Below are 17,789 nucleotides of genomic sequence, written 5' to 3' on the forward strand. Positions count from 1 at the left end.
TTTTTTTTCTTGAACTCCGATTCTGCACGATTTTGCCCCCCTGCTTCAGGGCTAAAGTAAGAGGGTACAAAAAAAAAGTGCACAGGGTACATTCAAGTACTCAATGAGTACAATCCAAACCAACAAAAAAAAGTTAGATTTTTCAAACTTCGATGCCAACTTCACATAGCTGCCGTAATGCACAGTCTCATTGATTAATTTCAATTACTCGAGTTGTTATCAATTTGGGGTAATAATCAAGTCCATTCAGTACTTGAATTACAAGTCAAGGTAGTCGATAGTCTATTATCATCATTCGCCAAAACATATCACTGACCGAATTAGAGTTCAGGGACATATTAATAATTCCTTACGTGTCGGAATGAAGATAGAATTTTTACAAGGGCCATACCATCAATTTAGTCGAGTTTAAAAGTGTAATTATAACTTTCTCAGTGAGCCTAATGCATTTTTATATTTATCTGGTTTAGTTTCTTTTAATGGAGTGTTTACCTCTTACCGCAATCTGTGGAGTTTTAGGTCCACTAAACCATCCAAACTTTATTCTACTTTTATGTTTCCTTTATCTCCTGAGAATAAAGGGCACTCAACAACTCACGGTTTGTGTAGGACTTACTGAGATATATCTTACCGGTGTTATTTTAATTTCTTCATTTATCGTGAAGTCTCGATGAATTTCATGATTTATCTCTTTCTCACTCCATTAATTTTTATTATGTATTAATTTATTCGTGGAATATGAAAGGGTGATTTCAAAATTCTTGGTTGATGCGATGAAACTCTTTTTCGATATTTACAATGTGATAATTTAATTATTCAGAGCCGAAAATTCTTTTTCTCGGTGGTGGACATCCGTCGGCTCCAAATATCGTAGAACATGTTTTTTCAACTCTTGATGCTAGCCTCTCGGTGAATCTCAGGGCGATATCGTCTGTCTCGATGCTTTTCAAGTAACATCCTGTCTCTTCAGCCTCGCATGGGGCATAATGATGGAGAAGAGCCGTTTCCGGATTTACAATGTACTCTTTGAACTCTGAAAAAGACGGGTTGTTGTATTTCTGCTGACTCCGCTGTCTCCAGTCGATTGGTATTTTCGATCGAAGTCCTTTACCTTTTTCCGATGACATGAGAGAGCCCTCGCGGAATTCCCAGATGTTGTAGTTACCGATTTCCACAGTGTCTTTACCCCGGACGACGTATCTACTCCTTTTTCCGGGCTCGTGAGGCATCTTCAAGCGTTCTGTTTTAGCTCTGGTGTAGAGATAAGGCACTGGAAATAATTATATAATAATTTATGGAAAAACGTGAATTTTGTCGAGTGATTTTCGGGGATTCCCCTGTTTTCTTGGCTATCGATTAAAAAATAATGACCAACCCTTTTTGCGAGACGCCACATTGTCCGGATACATTGTGTAAAAATAAACATTTCTGAATATAAAACCAGCGGAGTCGTTCTGATTGGGGTACAAATCAAGATCTCTCATGAGATCACGAAAATTATCGTGCTGTCTGGGTACCAGGAACTCGTCGACATCAAATGTACCCACGTATTTATAACTATGGTGATGAGTATTTCGGTAGAGGCAGTCGTTGAGGGCTGCAAAGAGACCCTCGTGTCTTAGTGTTTGCTCGTAAACGTAAATTGATGGTAAATTCCAGTTTAGAATAGTCGCTGTCAGTTTTGTTCTGTAATACGTGAGGACTTTGTCTACCTCAGGTGTGACTGATGAGTTGTAGAGGGTAAAGTGATTGATTCCCATCATCTCGTAGTACTCGATAAACTCGATTAACTCCAGGGCACGATTGAAATTGTGATGGAGCACTGTTGACAGTCCAATTGAGGCATTAATATATCGTAATTCAGTGGAGGCATTTGCTTTTTATTTATCTTTTTTTTTATGAATTAATGAGATTTGAGGTTTACCTGGTACACACACAGCCATGAAATCACTTTTTTCTTGAGATAATTGTTTCATCCCATACTTTGGATAATGCATATCGACGAATTGTCCATTATCATCGTCTTCGTGGTGATGGACAATTCGAACAGCTTCTGGAAGCTGTCGATAATCGTAGGCATTCTCAAGGTTCTTATACGTCAGGTCACATATAATGAAAAATGCTGAGTACTCTAGATCCCAGTGGTCGTTTAAAATTCTCAGTTGGGCTGGGATTTTCTTGAAAATGGTTTGTCGATCGTTGTCTTCAAATTGAAGAACGCAGGTGAGATGCTGGCTTTGTGTGTTTGTCGGTAGCAGTGCTACGATGAATATTTCGCCAAAGGTATTCGCACTGGAGCGAGAGTACTTGAGGATTACTTCGGGGCGTGGGTCAAAATATGCCGAGTAAATGTGGCCGTTGATGCCCGCGACAGGTAGCCATTTGTCACCTTCGGTGAAGATCTCTCTCGTCATGTATTCCATTTCGAAATCTATGATGTCAGCTATCTCGTTTTGCAGTTTGTAGATCTGCCTGAGTTTGTACTCTCTCTGACAGAAAAGGGAAAACAACTGTTGATTTATCTGAACAGGTCGTTGGTATTTTTCTTGACAAATTTTTCCACTTACCGATCGTACAAATATGAATAAAAGTCCGATGATAATTCCAATGAGTGTCAGTGTTACTTTGCAATACCTGGACATGGTCCAATTTGAGACTATCGGTTTGTGGAGTAGTTGATAACTCATTATATTTCTATTTGTTCTTGTCTCGTGTCACCGTTTTCTAGACATGGTCTCCTTTAGGCTAATGGATTTATTTTGTGAAGGAATGCACTCAATACTTGGAAAGTTACACGAACCACTGACACATTTGTAAAACTTCTGTTATCTCTCAGCTGTTAGATAAGCATGCAGGAGGTATGTCTTAAGTCACAATTACAGAATATTACCTGTTAATGTTTCTGAGAAGAAATGAAAAGATTATTTTTATTGAAATATCGTTTTTATTAATTGTTGATTTACAAAAATGGTAAAATGCAGTACAACTCAGTAGCGAAATGGTAAAGTTGGATTAGTCGAATTTGAATCTCGCTGAATTATCGATTTATCTCGAAGATCCAATAATTCTGGAGATCAATAGGTATTTAATCAATGGAATTGTCGTTATCTTCATTTATTTTTTCGGTACGCAAATTCGAGGAAAAATGATAGACTTGAAGGAAGAGTAACAACCGAGGGATTAACAATTGGGGAATTATTTAGTAACAGAGTCGAGCCACTTGTCAATCTTCTCTGAATTCATTTTCACCCATTTGATATTATTGGCAACAGTTTCGAGGGCGCCAGCCCTGAAGGCCTTTCCAGCCCCAGCCTCGGGGTACTTATTGAAAAAGTCTTTGAGCTCTTGCAATTTAATTTCAGTAGCGAAGGAAGCTGCTATACCTGGGACTAGCTGTCCCAGATACCTATCATTCAGTGTGTAACGTTTTACCAAGAACTCCCAGTTTTCTCTAACCCAGTCCCAGACGAGGGGTGTACCGATGGAATTTCTTGATATTGCGAGGAGACAGCCAATTGTATCCTGCGATCTAACGTATTTCTCATCGACAGCTATTCCAATGAACTTGGTGAGGAGCCAGCTGGATTGTACAGCAGCTAGTCCACGCTGTAGATTGAGCTTTTCACTTGCGTCAGTCTCATCGACAAATCTCTTGAACATAACGTTCCACTCTGCTTCCTTTCCAGCATAACTCATACCATAAGCGTAGACTAATTCCCTGATGTCTGGATGGGGTCTATCGTCTCTCTCGTTGTTTATCCAATTTTTGAATATATCGCCAACGTCCTGGAGACACTCGACATGTCCAACTGTACAGGCAAGACTCAGGATTGATGATCGCAGTCTTCTCATGTTGTGGTCCTCGATATTGTCCACCTGCCACGTTACGAGGTGATAGGAACTGTCCACTAGTTCTCTGATGTACTGTCTGTATTTTGGCAAGATGTCAGTCGACGCCAGGAGTGTGTCAATGGTTTTCAGATTGGCACCGGCTACTCTCCAGGGGGTTACGGACTCCTCTTTCTTTAGGTACGACGTCATTCTCAAGGCTATTGTGTAGTCCAGTTGAGAGGCGTGGGCTAGACTGAAGGCGTCCTCGATCAGGCTCGTTCTGTCTGAAACTGTGAGACTCTTGTGACCTGTTTGCAGGATTTCTACGAAGTTATTCCACTCTTGTAGGTCGTAGTTGACTCTGTAATAACCCACTTGGTCGTGATTGAATTTTACCCACTCAGCTGGCTCTGACAGTTTGATCTCTAGTTTACTCGCGTCTTTGTCGAACCATACCAACGTTGGGCTTTCATTCTGATCGGTAGTGTATGTGATAGGAATTGTCCATTTGTAACCATAATCCGATTTTGTTGGATCGTACGTGGCGTCCGGATCTGCCAAAAATCTTTTCTGGGTCAGGGTGTACGTTGTGTTAGCTCTCGTGACGTTCACCACTGGAAAACCCATCTGTCTTGTCCAGGTGTCCATTATCGCGGTGATATTGACCTTTGCTCCAGCCGATTTTTGGAGAATTCTGAAGAGATCTGCTGTTTCAGCATTGCTATATTGGAATTGATTTAGATATGTTGTTACGCCCCAGTTGAAGGTCTCCGAGCCAACGAAATTGTCCAACATTCGGAGGACTGATGCTCCCTGAAAGAGATAGATTGTAATTGAAATAACGATCTTGATGTTTTTATTAAAAATAGAGATAAGGCGATTGACATACTTTGCTGTAAGTTATCCCGTCGAATATGGCAGTAATTTCATCGGGATTAGTAACAGTCTGTACGATAGGGTGTGAACTGAGTTTAGCATCGGTGATAAAAACCGGGTGAAGGGTCTCTGGGAGAAATCTGTCCATGACACCCCATTGTGGTCGAATACTATCGGCACTCTTGTACTGCATGTAGCTGGCGAAGCCCTCGTTCAACCAGAGATCGTGCCACCAGCCCATCGTTACTAGATTACCAAACCACATGTGGGCAAATTCATGGGCTATCACCTGAACAATGCCCTCTTTATCAGCTGTTGAGCTTGTTTCTTTGTCGTACAATAGTCTAGCTTCTCTGTAAGTGATGAGTCCCCAGTTCTCCATAGCGCCGGATACAAAATCTGGTATTGCTGCCATATCGAGTTTAGGGAGTGGATAATCGATTTTGAATAGATTTGTGTAGAATTCTATGATCTTTACACCGATCTGCAGTGCAAAATCGGCTTTATCTTTTTGGGCTCTTGTTGTGTAGACACTTATGGGAAATGTTTCGCTCTCGTTGAGCTTTCTGGCTGGCGCTGTTACACAAACAAAATCACTAACGATGAAGCACATTAGGTACGTTGACATTTTGACACTCTTGGCAAAAGTTACGGTTGTCAGGCCTAGATCGGGCTCGTTTATTAATGTACTCTCGGCATTCATGCTGGAGAGGGCATGATAACCATCGCCTGTTGGATGAACTAGCTTAACTGTAAATTCGGCCTTGAAGGAGGGCTCGTCGAAGCAGGGAAATGCCCTTCTGGCGTAGGTTGGCTCGAATTTTGATGTGGCTATCACTTTGTCGCGATTGCTCTCGTCTTTGTAGTGACTAGCGTAGAAGCCCACGATTTTGTCAGGCTGCAGTGCACCCTCGAAATCGAAATGCAACTCGTATATACCCGGGCGTATGTCCTCATTGAATGTTACAACTAGCTCTTCAAGGGTTCCAACGGTGTAGCACTCTTTTATCGGGATCTCTGCGTTCTCCGCTAGGTCGAATGTCTTTAGACTTGCATTTGTGATGTTCAGGTCCTTCTGGTGGAGGGCTATGTAGGTTCGCTTGGATTTAACCGTAATCAGGATGGTTACGCGCCCTGAAAAGGTCCCTTTCACTAGGTCAGGGTGGAGATACAGATCGTAGTGCATCGGCTTAACATCTGGCGACAATCGAAATCTCACTTCTGTTGATTGATCTTTTGACGACATCCTGGAGTACGCCTGCGGTCGGGAATCTGGGGAATAATTAAATTGAGTCTTTGGAGATTATTTTGAATTTTTATTTTTTAAAGACATACCGGGAAAATACGTATGAATTCTACTGTTTCCAGTTTGATTATGCAGGGTCGAGAGCACTCGAAATAATCTGGGTACTTGATATGTTAATCTCCGGCATGCGCGATAAGACATCGTTTGATTTAAAACCGTTGTTTAATAACATTCATTAATTTATTTTGCATATTTCGATGGCGCGATGATATTTTCCTTCAACCAAAATTTTCTTCGTCTAGAAGGGAAATAAATATCGCAGTTGAAAAGTTGAAAAAAAAATAACACCACGTCGTCTTTTATTGTTTATTTTTTTTTTTAATGTGATTGGTGATTTTTTTTTTTTTAGTGATTTTTCGCGGAAAGATGGCTAGTGCGATTGTCGATTTCTCTTACCTTGGGCTGATACTTGGGATGACTGGACGATAATCAGGAGAGTTATCGTCAGAGTGCAGATTAATCCGAGGACAACGCAGGAGCAGCAGATGCAGGCGAATATCGGTGAGTCCAATTGATTTTTCCGAATGAAATTTTGCGTGCGAGATACAGCGGGGACATTACTAGAACAGTCCCTCGGTATTGGTGTCACATGACCCATATCGCTCATTATTGCAATGCGCAGGCGTGCGTGTTGAGGTGTCGGCGCGCTATTTTTTGAATCAACAGGTTGATAGAGATGCTCTTTTTTTTACCCTCTTTTCGAATCTTTCACTGGTTGTCTTTTACGTGATTTCACGGGTCCCACTGACAATCACATTTACGCGAATTATTTTTTTTTTCACCTCTCCGACAATTGAGTAACTAGTCAATATTTATCCGGATCTATTGTTTAATCTTGAAAAATAGAGGCTGAACACACGACGTGAATAAATAGTAACGAAAATCACGTAACTGGTGTGAATAAATATGAAAATTTTTTTGCCGATATATAAAAATTGGGGGAGGGAGTGTTATACCAAGAGAGGACTTTGCACTGTCGCCAACAGTCAATCGTTTAATGAGAATTTTCTCATTATTGTGGCCCCGATATTGGCAACTTTCACCCGTGTATTACGGGCAATTTTGAAATAAAACTCGAAACGCAAATGAACTCGATGAGCCAATGATAATTCGACATTTGTTGTGCTAGTGCTATCTGCTAGTGCTAGTGGGGGCGTTATCGCGGAAATGCGACGAAGAACTAAATTGGTGACTACTTGGGATATGAACTGGACTCGATGACTCCCATTCAAATGTCTAAGTATCGCTGTTGTAATTGGAACGAATTGAATAATTGGGTGGGGGGTGGTAGGAGTACGAAAGGGCGAATTTTACTGAATTATTCAGTGATAAATCACTCAAATCGACAGCTGAATTAAATTTATCAGTACCGAATTGTTTATTCATAAAATCAATCTATTTTAGAACGTATTGTTTTTTTTTTTCTTTCGTTACAAGTACTTCTTGAGATTTAAATTGAGATTAATCGGGGAAAATTTATTTTCACGCGCCCATAGGTAGATAAATTAGGCCCGCGCCGGTGGTAATTAGGGTTAATCGTGCGTCTAATTGAATATGCAAGCGTCTTGGTCAATAGTGCAATATTAGCACGTATTCTACACCAAATATTGTTTTAACAATACCGCGTATTTAGTTATTCTTTCGTGTCACGATCGGTGGAACGTGCGCGTCATAAATATGCAATTTGTTGGCCCATTGCGTAATTTTTAAAAGATGGAGAATTTTGTGGAGCTGAACTAGAGATAATCGTTCTGGAATATGATCGGATTAGTCAAGAGAGTTTAGACGGTTTTGGTGTAATTTTTTAGTGAGTAGAAAAATGCAAATTTCCATTGTGAAAAATATAAATGAATATGCAACATCAGCAGACCTTGGGCTCTTGCACTTACAGCATTGACTCAAATTCTGTCGACGTTATGATTCAATTGTCTCTCGGAAATAAATCCCCGATATTTATTTCACGACAAAATAATTCATGGGGCGGGATAAAATAAATTCACAGTAAGCTATTGATCGTAATAATAATTTATTCATAAATACAATGTAAATATTAAGATAAAACGGTTGGTAATGTGCGGGAGAACAAATGTGGATGATTAGGCCATTCTAAATTGTTATTGTCTATGGTTTTTTTTTTTTTTTGTTTTATTTTTTTCAATCCTCTGAGACCCGAGTCAGAGGTGAAGAAAAATTCTACAATATTCCAATCTTACAAAATAAAATCTTGGAAAAAAAAAAGGGGGAAGAGTGTGAGCTGAGCTCTCAGCCATACCGATTGATACTATTTGTTTCATTAATATTTTCCTCTTAGTCTTGTGCTGTTTTGTCAATATTCTGACAGCGTTTGCCCCCATCCACAATGCATTGTATAAAAAATAATGAATCATACATGCGAAATGATATATCTTTACGTGTAAACGGAAGACTTAACTTTCAAGCAATCGAACGCGTATTTTCTCCTCTTTTTTTTTTCTGTCACGTATATTATTCTATTTGTTTTAGTCGCGTCATATAAAATTGAATAATTGAAATATCACCACAAAGTCTCGTTAATAATCACGCCCGTTTGTGACTGAAATTTTCATAAAATTGTGTGGAGCATAGGGAAAACTAGGTGGATATTGTGGCCGATGAAAAATCAGTCAAACGCGATTAAATAGTCATTTCACTCGAGTTAATTATTGATAATAATTTAGTCACACTTGTTGCTTATCTCCACGTCTTGTATCTCCTCGGGTGACATGTCAGCGTCACCCCATCCCCATATTGCCCCCTCGTGTGAATGCTCGTGATCATTATCCTGTTTTACACGCGTACCATCGCCAGTTCTAGCAGCACGTTTTTCAATCATGGAGATTGGTACGGTCTTGAGGTCGTATGCCTGTCCAATTGATGCGAAAAAATCAATGAAACCTGTCGTAAAATTGCCACGGTAATCACCAAGCTCGGCTGCTTTGTAATCCCAGGGAAACACGTGGTGATAATTGTGCCAGCCTTCGCCAAATGCACCAAGTGCTATCTTGAAATTGTCGGTTGGGCTTATGGATCTGTTGAGAGGAAAAATAATTATTAGAATTATTATTCAAGGCTGTTGGAAGGCAGAGGTGAATGGTTTGTTTGGCTTTCTCATATTTTGAGGTGATTAATGATTTATTCATGAATACTCACTTGTCGTATGGTTTTGTGCCCCATATGTGGGCTGCTGAATTGACTAGCCATGTGAGATTCAGGGACATGGTGTATCTGAATACTGTTATGTACCATGCGTACATTGGTCTTTCATTCCAGAAGTGAATTGGTATCCAGGTGGGAATGAGAAAACATATGAGGGGCATGAGGAGTAGGTAGAGTCGTCTCTGCCATACTACCACTGGATCAGCATCGAGATCGCTCATATCCACGGTTTTTCCCTTGTTGATGACGTCTGGGTGTTTGCGAACTAGCAACCACCCCATGTGCGAGAAGAAAAAGCCTCTTTTAGCGTTGTGGGGATCGGCATCTGTGTCTGTAAATTTGTGGTGGACTCGGTGATCTCTCACCCACTCGTAGATGTGATTCTGCAAATTATTGGGGTATCGCTGGTTAGTTATTCGATTTTTCAGTAGTTTTTATTGTTTTTCGTGGTACCTGGAAGGCGAGGGTTTGGAATACCATGAGGAGAATTCTCATTGGTAATTTAGCTTTGTATGATCTGTGGGCCCAGAGTCGGTGGGCACCACCTGTTATTCCAACTGCTGAAGCTGTTCCCACTGTGAAGACTGTAAGTGAAGGTCAAATCGACGGTTAGGGGTGGCTTTTTTTTTCTTTCTTTCTTTTTGCTTTGTTGGGGAGTTTGAGGGGAGATGGTGTGATTCGGGTACTCACAGAAGATGAAGGTTAGGATGTTGGCTTTGAAGAACAGCAGGTAGCTGCCGTAGAGTGCAGCTACGTGCAGGTAGACGAAGGCTATCACATTTCTCCAGACAATTCGCCATTTGTATTTTGATTGTTTGGTTGATTTGTCTAATGGTGTTGTTGAAACTGTTTTTAATTCTGTCGTTGATTTATTAGCTTCGGCACTCTGCGATGCCTCCAGGAAGAGGGTCGCCGAACTGCCAAAGAGATTCGGCGCCATGATTCAGGATCTGGTGATATATAGGTGATTTGTTAGGGTGATCTAGTTATCGTGAATAAATTGGGAATTTTTATCAGTTTGGATTAATGGGCGAATGAATTATCGGTGACCATCGATCTTGATTGATTAATGTCGGTATTCATACGTTATAATTTCAGTTTCGTAAGTGATATGCGTCAGAAATGACTGGTGAAAGAAAAATTAACGTTACTGTTGTTTGTCATTCACTTGTAAGGTCAGCACTGGTGGGTTTTTAGAAACCACAAGTTAAGGTTGAAAGGGAACTCGCGGTCGTAATTTTTGTCTCGATGATGAGATGAGTCACTCATTTTTTTTTCTTTCTTTTTCTTTTTTTTTTTGAGATTGTGGTAATTTTCTTGCATTTTGTTGGGATTGAAGAACCGCGACATATATTCAGGGGCAGTGAGATAATGAGTCAATTTGCATGGAAAATGTAGGATTTTTGTTGGAAATGATCGGTAAATCGGCGGCATTTCAATCGAGCAAATATTATGGGTTTATTAGAATCCTGAACTTGCTCTAATCAGTGGAAATATTGCATAAAAATTGACTCACGAGTGAATAAAGAAGTAACACGTGAATGACTTACGTCAACTCAAGAAATATGAAGTTTTAGTTTTTTTTCCAGTGGATTATCATGAGTTTGAATCAAGTTGTTTGCAAATCAAATGTCTGAGGGGAATACTAATCGCGCGAGTCATAAATATTCGGGAATTTTTTGGTTTTAAAATATTGGTCCGGCGGTTTGGAAATATTTCGGGGATTAATTATCAAGTGGTTGATGAATAGTAAACCTTGAATTCGGCATTTTCAAGAGTAAATAGGCGGGAGAAAGGATGCCAACGGTACATGCAGGCTTAATTTTTCATTAGCTCTCTTAGTGTACTACGAGATGAAATGAAAAAAATGCGATCACTGTCCCAGATATTTTTTTCCCATTGAATACTCAATGACTCCGTCATCAGTCATTAGGAATAATTATGAGGAATGACTGATGAATGGAGGAATTTATCGGAATTCACTGAACTGTACCACAGAGAGCTGATTGAAATTTTTTTTTACAAATGGGATAATTCAATCGAATTGACGTTCTGACTGGTTTTTTAATGACAAATAACTCGATATTTTCTGAGTGAAATTATAATTACTTTTATCGAATTTGAAGTCATTATTCCGGTGGTTGAAATGAGATGTGAGTCGTTTGTGTTGGATCGATCAATCGCGAGATATCGATTATTGATGTGGATTTGGGGTAATTAGGGGAAAAGTGGAATTTATTTATGGTATGTCGTACAAATGAAATTTGAATGGTCGTATTATGGTCTCAGTAAGAGTGTCCGAGATTAAAGAATTTCACCGTAAGATTGGAAAACGGTACTTGCTAGAATTCAAGAAGAGATAGCAAGTGGTAGGGGAAAAGTGAAACGAGGTAGAAAGACATGAACGGTTTGAATCTTGAGCTTGAAGTGAGATGAAGAGTCTGTAGCGGTCCGTTGAAACATGTTCCATTGGTGAAGATCGAGGCCAATGGTGATTTTCAGGTCAATGAGAATGTATTTATCCTGCACGGGTATATTGTCCCATTTTATATTATCACTTGTATGGTCGTAATTTTTTTTTTTACTTTTCATAAACTTTCGGTAGAAAATTCAGCTAGGTTTTCAACGATTTTTTTAAATTGTCGTTTTGTTGACGAAGTTATTTAACTCTTTGGTTGTTACTGTTATCTTCAGCAGGGTCTGTTATCAAAAGTCGTTATTCGCTTACGCGCTATTTCAGGTTTTTACTTTCCGCATGTTACACGTGACGGAGGGGTTTTTTTTTTTTTTTTTTAATGATGGTATAATTTTGGAGACGCGACGCGAATGATTTTTCATTATTCGAAGGTTTGTCGGTAGTTTTTTTTTCATTTATATTTCATTAGATCGGGCAATAACTAGAGAATTATGCAGACGATCACGTGCTCCGGCTTTTTCACAATTACTCATTGTTTATTTAACCGAGTAGGAAGTGGATGTCAAACGATTGCGCGAACCATTGTTAATAAACCTGCGTTTACTCTGAATTTCCGGTTGTATCGAGTTTAATAAATATTTGGCGATTATTCCATTCAATATTTTGAATATTTTTCAACCGCAGTATTCCAATCACTCGGTGATTTCACTTGCGGTTTTATTATTTTTCAATTGAATTATTCGATTCGTATGAACTTAATGATGTAATTGATCGTTAAGAAATTTTAGGGTTTTTTTTTTTTTTTGTGGAAGATTAATAAACTCACATGATGTTGGATGCAGTGAATCAGGACGTGTATCTGGTGAAAATTCCCAGGGAGTGATTTAAAAAAAAAAACAGATTGTTAATTAAATATATTTATCGAATCACCAATGAAAAACAGATCCGTTCTGTTCGCGTGTTCACAACGAAATACGGGGATGGATGAGCGTATGTCCCACTTATGGAGTTTCTTGTTGCCCCCCCAGTTCATTTCTCACTAACCAAAACACTTTACCCCCTCCATCATTGGGGGGGAAAAAAAAATAACCTGTCGACGGTGTGAACTAAAATTGCCTCGATATTAGAAGGAAATCCACCAGTCAGTTGTGAAAAAAAAAATTATTCTAATTGGTAATTAGAAGGGGATGATGGTGATGCCACTGGCTAATTTCTCAATTTCCTCATTTTCAATTTGAATTATTTTTCCCACGTTTAATAATTGGCTAATGCAAGTTCCGCTGAGGTGCTCGATTCCGGTGGTTTCTATTTATTTATTTTTTATTTTTCTTTGTTTTTCATTTTTTTTTCTCTCTTTTCCGGCGTTTCGAGTGCTTTGAGTGATAACTGACGGTCTGACGATAGTCTGGCGATGATAATCCTTTTTTCCCCCCTTTAAATATCGCGGAAATGGCGCGTTTAGACGATTAAAAAAATTTCGGGTTTGCAATTTAAGGAGATTTATCATTTCAATTAATGAGGGAAAATTAATGGGAATAATTGGTGGAGATCTAGGGAATTTTTAGTGTACGTGTTGAAAAACACGTACACTCCTCAGAGTTGTGAAACTATCGTGAATTGTCATCTGAAATTTAGTGATTCCCTGGGATTTCCAACGATACTCTGCCCTTTCCATTTCAAAATAATTCTCAAAGTCAATAGATGAGATTTTTTTTTTATTTAAAATAATAGACAAGTCATCCAATGGTACAATTACATTCGGATCTCATCCTCAAATGAAGATACAATTATTTATTCAGCTCTTGTGAATCCCGGGAGCACCAAAAAATAATGCAAAGACCCTCCGGCACTGAGATGCATGCAAAATATTCAAATAAACATTCATAAACAAATTCAACGGTAGCACATTGACTGGGAAAGTTTAAATCCCCCATGATGCGTTGAAGGGAATTAACTCTGTCGTAATCATGACAACAAAGTTGCATATTTAATTATCATACCACCTATTGTAGTTTGACAAAAAAAAAAAAATGCTGATTCACAATTTATGCGATACAATTCTCACGGTGTTTATAAAATCACTCCAATTATCTCAATGAATTCACTACGTGCGATACGCCGAAACAATAAATAACAATTGATTAGGGGTATTGCAATAATTGATGTATGTAATTTTAATGGGTGGATAGATGTATTTAAAATTCACCCGAGATGAGTGTCCTTGGGCCTGAGAACTCGTTTGAATTTTAATCTCTCTCATTATTTCTCCCACCCTCCTTCCACCCCACTTGAGGTAATATTTCGTAATTTTTGTCAGTCTCTTCCCGCGTTATTTCTACATTTAACACCATTATATTTCGATATATTCCTCTGATCGGTTTCAGGGTCGTTGATCCATTAGTTGTCTATATGGCGACCGGTTAAACACGTGGATGGTACCTGTTTATTGCGCCATAATATAAAAACCGGCGAATGCCGATTCAATAATTCCTGGTGGGATAGACCTTGACGGGTCATCGGTATATTGTGAAAATTTTTTTTTTTTTTCTTCTTTCAAGTTTTACGGGAACATCGAGGGTTGTCAGTGGTAGCTCACCCTCGGGAAAATTTTCTAGGTTTAAAAATAGTTTGAGGTGTTATGAGTCATTTTAGCAGGGATTTCCCGTATCGTGTGTTTGTACGATTTTTTAAATTCAATATTTGATGGCTCGAGTGGTTTCCGTTCGTTTACGTCGAGTATTGACATGTCATCATGTATTTTTGCAATTAAATTTGAGAGAATACAGGATTTGTTGAATTTTAATACGAATTATTGGTGATTGAAATGTTTTTTCACTCTTCAAGTTCTTGTATTTCGGATTGTGAGTGAAATCCTTTGGGCGAAATAATTTATAAATCAAATCCACAACTTGAGATCTAGTAATTTGTTTATAAGAAATGGGGAGCGCTATTTTTTTTTTGTGATAGTGATAATGCAGTTATTTATCATTGGGGTTGGTCATTTTTTGAATAAATAATTATGAAATTTATCGGGGGTGGATTGCTAATTAATCGAGAAAATTCTGACGTAATTTTGAATTATTATTTCTAAACTCAATTGCTTGGGAAATTTTTGCAACAGTCGCGTCGAATTTTACACCGTCACTCGTTAATTTTTATTTTCTTCGTGACTATTTCCGTACGATTTAAACCTGAGAAAGGTGTACAACAGCTGTCATTACCCTACGTACTCGTATTGAGTCCACGGTCGAGGCCATCGGGTGCTAAATCCGCGACGAATGAATGATTTGAAAAATTTTCCATTGAAGAAAAAAGAAAAATATTTTCTATGAAAAATCGAGTCAAAATCTAGGTACGTGACATGCCTAAATGAACAGCTATTGTGTAAATTTATTTTCAAATGACGTACAGTAATCTTTTGTTTGACGAGAGGAGAGAAAAAAAAGTGAAATAATTTTTTTTTTTTCTTCTCTTACCGCTCGTGTGTCCAAACTGCTCAGGGATTCCAATTTTGTATTCCGGATTTTAATGAGAAATGAGAGGGATTTGTACAATCACCTTGAGTCTAGCTCTAGTGGGAAAAACAAGGGAAGTATCTACGTCAAAACATGCATTAGCATGCTGTACAAAAGTTCATGTGTCTGATGTTAAAAGACGGATAAAATCCAATGGAATTGCACTATGAATTTTTGTTTTTTAATTGGCGTAACTGCACGGAGAAAAATATTTAGTAAAAATGACTGAAATCGACTCGGAAAATTTACGGTATCACCATTTTTCACTGATAATTCTGATGAAAATGGCGAAACGCCGCAGAAAAATTGACAGCTCGGTAAAATTTTCTGCAATGACATTTCGGAAAATATACGTAATTTTTATAGAATATATTTTTCTCCGTGTGTGAGTTGGTAGTAATAAGCGATTTCTATTGACTTCAATTGAATACTCGGAATTTCACAGTATGATTACCGATAGGCTCTCAATTTCGCGATTTTTTTTATCGATCATTTTCCCTTTTGAAAATAGAATTACAGTGAATTATCGGGGAGAAACTGATGTTAATATGTAGTGTTTGAGCGTGTGATCTCAAATGAGGCTGAGAAACGGTACATATCCTCAAAAACTGTCTCCTCAATAGGTGGTGGTGATGAAAACAGGTGCCACTTTGGTGGAGAAAGAATTTTGCCGATTAGCTTGGCCGTTAAAACCGACGAAAGAGAATTCAATAAAAATTTTCAATGCTCTTATTAACAATCGTAAAACAATCCTAAACCTAGATACTTGTACTGTTTGAGTTATACTCGTACTTCTCGCAACTAGTAACTGTAAAAAATAACAATAATTATTCAAATAGGTATTTTAGGTTGTATATATCGTTGTCGTACCCTATTGAAATGAAAAACCGCCCTCTGTCCTGTCGTTGGGGGTTTCCTCCAGGTTCACTCGATCCTCCGGTCATCGGCACGATTAATTGTACGATTGATTGATTAATTTGGGGGGGGGGGGGGGGAATTTTCTTGGCAGTACTGATGGGAGAAAGGGGAGGGATTATTGCGATTTTTGAGAAATGTTTAAGTAGTGGAGACAGTCCGTACCCGATCAGCCGGCCAGGTTGTGCGTTCAGTAGCGCTACTGGGGTGATGGAAAAATTTAGCAGAAGCTCGGGGATGATGTCGATAAGGAAGACACATCCTGATATCCGGTAATGCGCGGTGAAAAAGAATTTTTAACCGCGAATTTATCGGGAAAAATGCAATTTTTTTTTTTAACAATTTCAATACATCTTTGGAATTTCAAATGAAAAAATATAATTTTGAAAATTTTTGAGGGATTCGCGGATGAGGAGTTTTTAGGTTAGTGGTGGGTTAAAAGGAGAAATTAGAATTGAGGCGCTAAATATGAGAGGAATTTGACGGGGTTATTTTTATAATGGGAGAAACGTTTTGAATTTTATCGTGGGTTTGGGAAACACGAATGAATTAGTTGTGTTTGGTCATCAAATATTTTTGAGGGACCAGTTGGCACAGCAATTCATTATGTTTACTCAATAATATTGTTTTTACCTTGAGTTTGATAAGGAGAGGGCAATTATTGAATTATTATTTTTTTTCGATAGTGGTTTTTTCGATCTTCAAAATGATATTCGATTCTTTTAAATCGCGACCTTTGATCTCGAGATATCGATTAGTCAATCCGATCTAGTCCTCATTACCTTTCACTCACAAAATAATTGAATTGAAAAAATTCAAAAATGACATTATTTATGTCAAGGCTAATTATTTCATCGTTATTAATTAGAAATTGGTAGTCGAATTATTTTTGTAATCTTCATATTTGAGGATTGTATTGAATTATTCTGGTCGATATTGAGGTCTGATTTGAACGGCACATGTTGCCAGTCTTAAAATCTTGAGGATGAGACTGAAGGTCAAGTTTACTAGAATTATTGTTATTATAACACACTTGTTTGATATTAGAAAGTTGTCCTTCTGTTCGGCATTAAAATTTTCAAACGTCTTTACCCATTTAAACAATTAAATTCATAACAAATTCCATTGATTTCGTAACCGGCAATTACTCCTTCAAAATGTTAAGTGTTTTACACGCGTAATTTGTTCCTTTCATTTTACGGTTCCTTTTTCGGAAAGTTCTCGTGGAAAAATTATTTTTTTCATTGGAAATTACCGCTAATCATTCCATTTAATGACGTAATAATGAAAGCTCATTTTGAAAACGGAGAAATAATATTGTCGATATATTAGCAAAGAGGAATTGTTTTATTTATTTTTTTTTATTACAATTGACGTGCTGTCTGTTGGTAATGGAGACATCTGCACCTGCCACAGCAGATAATCCAGATGTTTAAAATTTGAATTTTCTTTTTGCGCCGATTTCTCAATCGTCTGTGAATTATCACGATTTCTAGATTCTGGGATGCGTAAATAATTGAATTAAATATTTCATATATTTTATTAACAATTTCAATCTTAACAACTAAATTGATGAATAATCGAGATAAGAGTAGATTAATATTTGGAGAAATTGCTGGGAGCCGAAAAAAAAAATTGTATAGATAATTTCTAGTCATTGCTGATAAGCTGATAAATAATCGATAAATGGTTCAACAATGTTACTCGTGATAATTGTTAATAGCGGATAGTTTTTGAAATTTAATCTCTAGTCATT

At 38.0% G+C, this 17,789-nt stretch overlaps 4 protein-coding genes across 6 annotated transcripts in view; 1 reads left to right on the forward strand and 3 right to left on the reverse strand.

Moving 5' to 3' along the window:
* Positions 1-202: 202 nt before the first annotated feature.
* On the reverse strand, positions 203-2,850 carry LOC105266703 (uncharacterized). Its single transcript, XM_011305062.1, has 5 exons — positions 2,568-2,850; positions 1,925-2,489; positions 1,376-1,822; positions 1,112-1,270; positions 203-1,033 (listed from the first exon to the last, which is right to left on the reverse strand). Exons 1-5 carry the CDS (start codon positions 2,685-2,687, stop codon positions 813-815), a joined length of 1,512 nt encoding a protein of 503 aa, XP_011303364.1. The 5' UTR covers positions 2,688-2,850; the 3' UTR covers positions 203-812.
* A 74-nt stretch (positions 2,851-2,924) lies between these two features.
* Positions 2,925-7,198, reverse strand: LOC105266702 (glutamyl aminopeptidase). 2 transcript variants are annotated; one of them, XM_011305060.1, is made up of 3 exons: positions 6,410-7,198; positions 4,721-5,979; positions 2,925-4,644 (listed from the first exon to the last, which is right to left on the reverse strand). In XM_011305060.1, exons 1-3 carry the CDS (start codon positions 6,618-6,620, stop codon positions 3,196-3,198), a joined length of 2,919 nt encoding a protein of 972 aa, XP_011303362.1. In that variant the 5' UTR covers positions 6,621-7,198; the 3' UTR covers positions 2,925-3,195. The 2 variants fall into 2 exon arrangements, with proteins under 2 accessions (XP_011303362.1, XP_011303363.1); XM_011305061.1 differs by lacking the exon at positions 6,410-7,198 and adding an exon at positions 6,043-6,253.
* Positions 6,432-17,789, forward strand: part of Pka-R1 (protein kinase, cAMP-dependent, regulatory subunit type 1) — a 42,546-nt gene continuing 31,188 nt past the window's right edge. The window contains exon 1 of the mRNA XM_011305038.1: positions 6,432-6,514. The gene's annotated coding sequence lies outside the window, so the exon portion shown is untranslated. The remainder of the gene's footprint in view (positions 6,515-17,789) is intronic.
* LOC105266701 (acyl-CoA Delta(11) desaturase) lies at positions 8,021-12,611 on the reverse strand. Of its 2 annotated transcripts, none has more exons than XM_011305058.1 (5): positions 12,534-12,611; positions 9,878-10,137; positions 9,641-9,771; positions 9,182-9,570; positions 8,021-9,060 (listed from the first exon to the last, which is right to left on the reverse strand). In XM_011305058.1, exons 2-5 carry the CDS (start codon positions 10,125-10,127, stop codon positions 8,706-8,708), a joined length of 1,125 nt encoding a protein of 374 aa, XP_011303360.1. In that variant the 5' UTR covers positions 10,128-10,137; positions 12,534-12,611; the 3' UTR covers positions 8,021-8,705. The 2 variants fall into 2 exon arrangements, with proteins under 2 accessions (XP_011303360.1, XP_011303359.1); XM_011305057.1 differs by having other exon boundaries at positions 12,430-12,594.

This window comes from Fopius arisanus, unplaced genomic scaffold (genome assembly GCF_000806365.1).
Source record: "Fopius arisanus strain USDA-PBARC FA_bdor unplaced genomic scaffold, ASM80636v1 scaffold00041, whole genome shotgun sequence".
NCBI classification, from domain to species: domain Eukaryota; kingdom Metazoa; phylum Arthropoda; class Insecta; order Hymenoptera; family Braconidae; genus Fopius; species Fopius arisanus.